At 36.8% G+C, this 8553-nt stretch overlaps 1 protein-coding gene across 2 annotated transcripts in view; it reads right to left on the reverse strand.

Annotated features, from left to right (window-relative positions):
- Window positions 1-1308: 1308 nt before the first annotated feature.
- Window positions 1309-8553, reverse strand: part of LOC107718712 (neuronal-specific septin-3-like) — a 58873-nt gene continuing 51628 nt past the window's right edge. For both annotated transcript variants that reach the window (XM_016525909.1, XM_016525908.1), the window contains exons 9-12: window positions 5216-5311; window positions 4929-5025; window positions 2796-2847; window positions 1309-2675 (exon numbers count right to left, since the gene is read on the reverse strand). In XM_016525909.1, coding sequence (XP_016381395.1) covers window positions 2519-2675; window positions 2796-2847; window positions 4929-5025; window positions 5216-5311 — 402 coding nt within the window. In that variant the 3' untranslated portion in view covers window positions 1309-2518. The remainder of the gene's footprint in view (window positions 2676-2795; window positions 2848-4928; window positions 5026-5215; window positions 5312-8553) is intronic.

Here is an 8553-nt window from a genome sequence, read left to right on the forward strand (position 1 = left end):
TGTTTTAATGTATAGAATATTTCTGTATATTTGGGGCATGAAATTGCACAATATGGGTTGAACAGAACGTTATAAGTCTATAAAAACTAGGATATTTGGTTTCCGTTCTTTATTGCTACAAAATAACATGATTGACACCAAAACTTTTATGACAGCCAGGATTTAGACAACCATGTCATTTTTCAATTGTTTTGCTAATCGTTAGGTAGCACTGGGCGGGACTAAGGAACCTGAGACTAGAATCAAAACTGTCCCCATTTTTTAAGCAGTATGCATAATCTTTGGGTAAAAACAAAACAAAACAAAAGTAACAAATTTACATCTCCTTAAGTATACACTACGTAAGCAAAATAAGTGACAGGTCATCTGTGAATGGGCCAATGCTGCGTTCAAGTCCTCCTGGGACGTTCGTACTTACAAGTTGACAAGTCGTAATTACGACGTCAGGTGCGTTCAAATCAGTTTAGTCGGCACAAGACCTTCTTTTAATAAATTACAAGAAAATACAACAAGGGTCTGTTAACTCTGCTTATAGAAAATGAAGAGCAAAGAATTCGCATCAGGTGTTTTGCGTTTTTAATATTTAAAAAAAATAATTTATGAAGCCACTTTAATCTGTATCGCATAAAAACTTGTTATTAATTGTTATATTACAATCCTGCCACATTCAAAAAGCTTATTTACAACTCGGAAACTCGGGGCTTAAAGAAAATTTAGAGTTACCCACTCGTAATAACGACTTTGTGGTGGCGTTCATGTGCGTTCAAATCGTAAATACGATCTATCCGACATGACTTGAACGCACCATAAGACAGGGGTGTCAAACTCAATTCCTGGAGGGCCAGAGACCTGCAGAGTTTAGATTCAACCCTAATTAATCACACCTGATCCAACTAATCAAGTCATTCAGACTTATTTGAAAACTACATGCGGTGCGTTCCAAATGGGATATATCGCCTTCCGAAGGGCACTTCGGAGTGAAACAATCATGGCCGCCATATTGAAGGGTATTTCCGAACCGACGTGCTTAAAACTGGCCACTTCAAAGGGCCCTTCGGAATGAAGGATTTCGGAGGGTACAACTGATGGACACTTCGATCTCCCATGATCATTTGCGCAGATTCTTTCCATGACAGCGCCTCCGTGTGGGCACGGGATGATGACGCAGAAGGGCACTTCAAGAAACAGTTGTTTGGTCCCCTACAGCCTTCAACCCTTCGAAGCTCTCACTCCGGAGGGTAAACCCTTTGAAGGGATTAGGGCATAGGGATGAGCCCTTCCGAATGGAACGCAGGGATGGTATGTGCGTCAGAGCAGGGTTGGAACAAAACTCTGCAGGGCTCCGGCCCTCCAGGAATTGAGTTTGACACCCCTAGGCTAAGATATTAATTGTGTCCACATGGTCAGAAATTTTTTGGGGTTTGGGGTTCACTGCATGGTGACAACATGAAATACATCCATCAATAAATCATGGTCACATGTATATAGATAGAGAACAAAATGGCTCAGGACTTGCTTTACTGAATACTGAGAGTCACGAAAGAAAGAACCGTAAGTAAAGGTGCTTTGGGTCACTGGTGGCATTCTGGAAATCTAAACAGTTGACAAACGCTACACTATAACATTCAGGTAACATAATTCTGTATATAAATACACAACTCTTTACATATTAAAATATGTCTGGCTCTCTTTAAAACAAAAAGAACATTTAATTTCACATAAGTATGTCAAGGCCTTTACAATTAAAAAGCACAACAATAATTACAATGACAAAATAAATGAACAATGCTTGAAAAAACAAATGCGAACATGGCACAAAGCACACGAGAATTTCATAGATCGGTAAAGATACCACACAGGGCATAGTCACTAAAAAAAGGGGGCTACTGAAACTGCATTATGTTTATACTCAACTAAAATGATATTTATACAACGTTTTAATCAAGATCAAAAAACTCTTGCCTAAAAGTGTGTGACTGCACAGTCAGAAGACCTAAATCCTTTTCCACTTGTCTTTGTTCCATTATATTTTTCAAAAGTGAAAAATATGATTTATTTAGATTTTTATGCTCTAGAGCCCATCATTTTTATACCCAAATAGTCAAAGTATGATTTGGTTCAAATTGCAACTTAACCACTTGTATTATTTGTAATGATTAAGTGAGAGAGCTTTAAGCATTATGGTACTGTATGTTGAACTTCTAACAGATGTAATTTTTTTCTGAGCTCTAAGATGTTAACATAAATGAGAACATTGAAAAAAACATTATAACACATCTTTAATAAAAATCTCATTACAAAACATCACATTTTGCTACACATTTAAAGATTCATATTCCACAGATCGGAAATAGTTTTGGTGTTATAAAACAATAGTCAACAGGCAGAGCCAGGCAAAATGATGAACGCAGAATGAACTGAGGAAGTGACTGTTGAAAATTAAGATATTGAAGGAAAGAAAGCTAGATGGACGGACTGATGGATGGATGGGTGGATAGATGGATGGTCAGACAGACGTCTACATCTCATGGGAGAGGACTTCATGCTCAGGTACGCCATTGGTGTGGATTGCTGGCTGCCCGTTTGGTTTTGTGTTATTCTCATTGAGTCTGCGCACGCGGTACATCTCGTAATGGATGCTGCTTGTGATATCTTTGATGTTCTGCATATGAGTTCTAGAAAACAGATAGAGAGAGAACACTTATATTAGAATGTATTTATTAACAAATGAACTGTAGTTACACAAATACGCTAAAAAAATAAATAAAAATAATAATTTTATAATTGTTGAATACCTGATGAGCAGGTCCCGCAAGTAGGCAAACTCACAGTGTGTGGTGTTCTCAACTGCAAAAATAATAATTAAAAAAAGATGATGATGTGATTTTAGAGAGTAGTTCAGTCATGAAAAAAACTACCAAATTATTATATAACATATCGTTGTATAAACGTTTTGTCACTGTATGTTTCTATTTGCTATCGTGTTTGAGGTGTGGTAGCATCTTATTGCCACTAGATGGCAGTGCTGTAACACATATAACAGAGCATTTGAGCAACAAAATGCTTACATCACATTTAAAATAGGCAACCGGGAGAGTGAGCATGTGCATGAATGTGCACAAAAGCCCAATTAATAAAAATAAATTAAATCTAATTTGAACTTCCATTTGAGAGTGATAAATTATAACAGCCAAACCAATTTTGTTGTTGTTGTTGTTGTTGTTGTTGATTAGTGGCAGTTAAACACTAACATGTAAGGCTGAAAATTAAATATATATAGTTTTCTGCCACTTTATGACAATGTCAGGGGTGAGGAGAAGAAAGGGAGATTATGTGGTGAGTAAGACAAACACAGAAGGCAACTATAGATGGAATGATACAATTTGAAAATATATAGAACAGAAGCATGGTTACATTATACTTTTAATGTAAAGTGTTGATCTATTTCTTACTCGTCACAAAGGCCCAATTAATAAAAATAAATTAAATCTAATTTGAACTTCTTCCATTTGAGAGTGATAAATTATAACAGCCAAACCAATTTTGTTGTTGTTGTTGTTGTTGTTGTTGTTGATTAGTGGCAGTTAAACACTAACATGTAAGGCTGAAAATTAAATATATATAGTTTTCTGCCACTTTATGACAATGTCAGGGGTGAGGAGAAGAAAGGGAGATTATGTGGTGAGTAAGACAAACACAGAAGGCAACTATAGATGGAATGATACAATTTGAAAATATATAGAACAGAAGCATGGTTACATTATACTTTTAATGTAAAGTGTTGATCTATTTCTTACTCGTACACACTGACTCTCTAAATTCTGATGGCCTAAAGGTCATGCAAGCTAATTTGCACTCCTATTGGTAATCGCACTGAATTTATATGCATTTGCAAGGAAAACTTTTCTCAACTTTGTTGCATTACTAACAGTCTCTGTCTGTTCTATTTGACAATGCTCACTGCAAATCAGTGACCTCTGGTCACTGAAAATCACTGTCAGTGTGAATGCCACTTAACTTGTGTATGTAACACACACAAAGGCATCTTAATAATAAGACCGCACTTGCACTTACAGAACACTGTCAACACTCTTCACAGATTAATGCTATTAGACTGGTTCTACTTTCAACCAACATTTTACTACCCTCCTGCCCATGCAAGGTTGAGCGTTTCTTTCTAATATTGGCTATTGACTTTCATGAGTAGTAGTTAGAATTCTCATTTGTATAGTGATTTATTCCTCATGCTCTCTATTCTTGCTGGATGAATTGGGAACAGTAACTTGATTTGTCCTTTGCAGCAAGAATGAGAACCTGGTTCCATACTGTAGACAAAATCACCATAGAAATGTGAATTTGTGTATTAGAGCTGTAAGTTTTATTACTTTACTTATACAGCAATTGCATTTAGTATGTTTTGCAGGTAACGTTTTTTCTTTTAGTTCCATCCTGTTCCTCTCACATCATGTCTCTCTATGATAATTTGATCAAATTTTTTATATCACAGAACAGAATGAAATGCTAATTTCCATTTGGGAAAAAAAATGTCTTGATGACATTAAAAAAGAACTGCATTAAACATATTCAGTTAGTCATGTATTAACTCCATAATGTCCTGTAGAGAGTCCATCACAGTTATGTGATGTGGCTCTTTTAAAAGTTTAGCTTAGCTGTTTAAATCATTAAAATATGTTTAAATACATTAAAACAATCAAAGCAATGTAGGATGGTTGTGGACACAAGTACATAAAATTCCTTACACACAACCAAATGTTTTTAAATCAAGAAGAAAAAAAAACAACAACACAGGACTCCAATCCAACAACACAGCTCACTGGCAGAGAGGATATGCAGATGTGATTTTGGGCAAGAAAAAGTAAGATTGAAGAAAAGTGGTGAGAGAGGCTGAATGTCTGTGTGTGCACTACCTTCTACTGTCCCCCATCTTGTTTTCCTGCCCAGAAGTCTTTTTCCGTTGACCTGATATTCTTGATCACTTCCCACCACAGCAAATGGGATCATCGCCTAAAACAAAGATCATATGAAAACCTTCAATATACAAAAGCAACACTTGGAATTACAATATACAGTCAGGCAAAAACAGCAGGCACAAAAGCTCACTTCATGAACAGTAAGTCATAAACAAGCTCATTTTAACGCATACCACAGTAGGAGTGATTGAGTGATAAAGATAAAAAGTGACATGTGGACATACCCTGATCTTCTCATTAATCATTCTGTCCTCTGCATCCTCATCAAACTCATTTTGAGGATAGATGTCGATTTCATTGGCTCGCAAGTCCTCTCTTATCTGCACAAACACACACACCAGAAAGAATCCATGAAACAGTGTTTAGTTCCTCATTCATCTTTGGAGGACATGTATGAGTGTGCGAAGAACATTAGGTCATTTACCAAAAAAAAAAAAATCATCATAATAATAACTTGTTACTAACCTGCATGACTGACTTTCTTCTATTGAACAGAATAAATGTTAAAGAATGTACTGGTTGCTCTTTCCCATGCAATTAATGGGGACTGGAGCTTTCAAGCTTAAAAACGATGCAAAATCATAATAAAAATGGTCCCTTCAACTCAATAAATTCCAAGTCATCAGAAGCTATACAGTAACTTTGTGTTACGCACAGGTGAAAATGCCAAAGTTTTCACACAGTGAGTTTGATAACTGAATTAATTCTATTTATAAACAAACCATTTAGACATTTTCCATAAAATGAATGTGACTTCAATTTCATTATATGCAAATGAGCAGCTATTACTTTCTTCATAATTTTTCCTTTTCTGTTCGACGGAAGAAAGTAAGTCATAAGTTTGGAACTACATGAGGCTGAGTAGAAGGATGATATAATTTATTTCATTTTTGGGTGAACTTTTCATTTTTTTAATGGCACATTCTGTACTGTATAGTAAGGGTCACCATGCTTTTCAGATGTCAGATTGAATAATCGTAACCCACAGGACTTCAGACTTCTGGCAGTGAAGATTTAAACTGGTCATTGGGAGCATAATAAAAAGAATACAGTGAGAGAGCTTTTAGCCAGCGGGAGGATTTCATGAATGACGATGAATCAAAACTACACCCTTCACAGAATCCACTCTGAGCCGGTGTTTGTTTTGATTCTCTGCTTCCATGTGCTTGATGTCCTGAGGTGGACATTAAAGCAAATAAACCAGACAAATTCAGCAAGTCCGCATCAATGTTCTCAAGGTTGAAAATAGTGTCACCCCACTCTCGTCAGGTCAGAGACCGTGTGGGGTGGAGGAAAAGGATCTAAGGATTGTGCGCTGACCACACAGCCAAACATAACAGTTGTTTACGAGCCTAAAGAGCTTCTAGAGCCTGGGGTTTGTTCTGTTTGGCAGGTGAAGCAAATGTTAGAAGGAAACGGTAGCTTTGACACCCACTGAGTTTCCTCTGGCAGCTTTTAGACAGGCAAAATCAATAGACATTATACGAGGTGAAGTATGAGAAGGATAAAGTTGCCTTCACTCACTACAAGAGCACAATGCAAACATGTTCACTGAATAATACAAATAAATCATTCAGTTGAAGCACTTCAATCAGTAGCTAATTACTTCTATGAAAATTAACATACAAAAAGCATGATACGTGCAGTCCTTATGATCTCTTACCTCTGAAGAGCCTGTTATTGCTTTATATTAAAGTGTAAGTTATCGGTTCACATGTTTGCAGTCCTGCCAACCTTGGAATAATTTTATGAGTACCTATATTCCTAGATATCTACATTACTACCTGAAGCTCCTTGATTGCTAATGTCAAAATAGTGCAAAATGCAAGACCTGCAATGTGCAAAATGCAAGATTTAATGTTAAATATTTTCCAAAGGTCAGCAGGTCTGCACAGTGCAGCAATACAGTTAGCCTGCGGATCAATACATACCTCGGTTTTTAACCACTGGTTTCAGTTCAGTTCAGTTCTGATGGCTTGGCACATCAGAGTATTTTTTTGCGATTTACAATTTAAAATGCTATTTAGAAAAAAACTCCAGTACACTTCAACTAAAACTCCAGTACACTTCTGTACACTGTAGAAAAAATTGGATTATCATATGTCTACAAATTTCTTTTGAGAGAAATATTATTTTTATGGATTGGCCATTATTTAGCACTATAAACACAGGTAATGTAATGTCTGTTTCATTCATACTGGACGCCAGAGGGCGCCCTTGTGCAGAAAATCCACATATGTATCACAGAAGTAAAGGAACTCATGACCATAGAAATGTATACGTAGATGCCTCATTAGCGACTGTTACTATGGGCCGCAATACATAAGCCATCCTCCACATAGATATGTATAGGTAGATTCCCCATTCAACTGCGTCAAGTACGTAGACACGTCTCAACTTTGTTGCATATACGTATAGCGGCCCATAGTAACAGTCGCTAATGAGGCATCTACGTATACATATCTATGGACCGCCATATTCGAAGGGTCAACTATGTTCATGAAGCTCCAGGAAATCCCTCATATGGACAAAGGCATCCAGAGATAACGCTGTAACTGAATAAAAAGAAGATAGAAACATTTTGAATGATAAAACATTAAGACAATAAACACTCAACTGCGACAATGTATCGTTTATCTGTGTTCTTCAAGCCATCTCGGGTATTTTCATATTATGTACATTTATAATCAATTGCTAATCAACATAGCCTTTTTTTTTACAGTATAGAATATATTTTCTGCCTCATGCTGTGATAAGAAGCCACATCACATGACAAAAGGAAGTTAACAAACACTCGGATGATGTTGTGGAGTAAAAACATGTTCTCTTTTGTTGGACAGCAGGTTTAGAAACGCTTCTACAATCATTACAGTGAAGATGTTTGGCGTGTGTTTTTTTTTCAAATGCACGTTATAAGTGGGGAGGCGTTTCTTCATCTCAGGACATGAACTCACGGATCCATACAGAGTCAGTTCGGAGAGAAATAAAACGAGCTGAAATTATTTAAAGGGGTCATATGATGTTGCTAAAAAAGAACATTATTTTGTGTATTTGGTGTAATGAAATGTGTTTATGCGGTTTAAGGTAAAAAAAACACATTGCTTTCCTCATACTGTACATTATTGTTTCTCCTCTATGCCCCGCCTTTCTAAAACGTGTCGATTTTTACAAAGCTCATCATTCTGAAAAGCGAGCTGTGCTCTGATTGGTCAGCTATACAGTGCGTTGTGATTGGCCGAATACCTTAAGTGTGTGACGGAAATGTTACGCCCCTACCATACTGTGGTGCTGTGTCCCAGTGCGAAGAGACAAAACCAATAAAACCCATTACAAACGAGGCATTTGTAGCATCCAGTGGGGACATAATTACGGATTATAATGACTTATACTGTCTTTTTATGCGTTGCGTTGCGTATCGAGCCGCGTAAACATAAAACCATGTCTGCATTTGTAATCGGAGAAATGACAAACAACAAGCGCTACTCTACACTGCCCAAAACTCGCGTTTGAATCATCAGTCGCAAATCCTTTAAATATGAAAACGTACTTACAGACTGTGAGT

This window comes from Sinocyclocheilus rhinocerous, unplaced genomic scaffold, assembly GCF_001515625.1.
Source record: "Sinocyclocheilus rhinocerous isolate Xijiao unplaced genomic scaffold, SAMN03320098_v1.1 scaffold1715, whole genome shotgun sequence".
Taxonomy (NCBI): Eukaryota; Metazoa; Chordata; class Actinopteri; order Cypriniformes; family Cyprinidae; genus Sinocyclocheilus; species Sinocyclocheilus rhinocerous.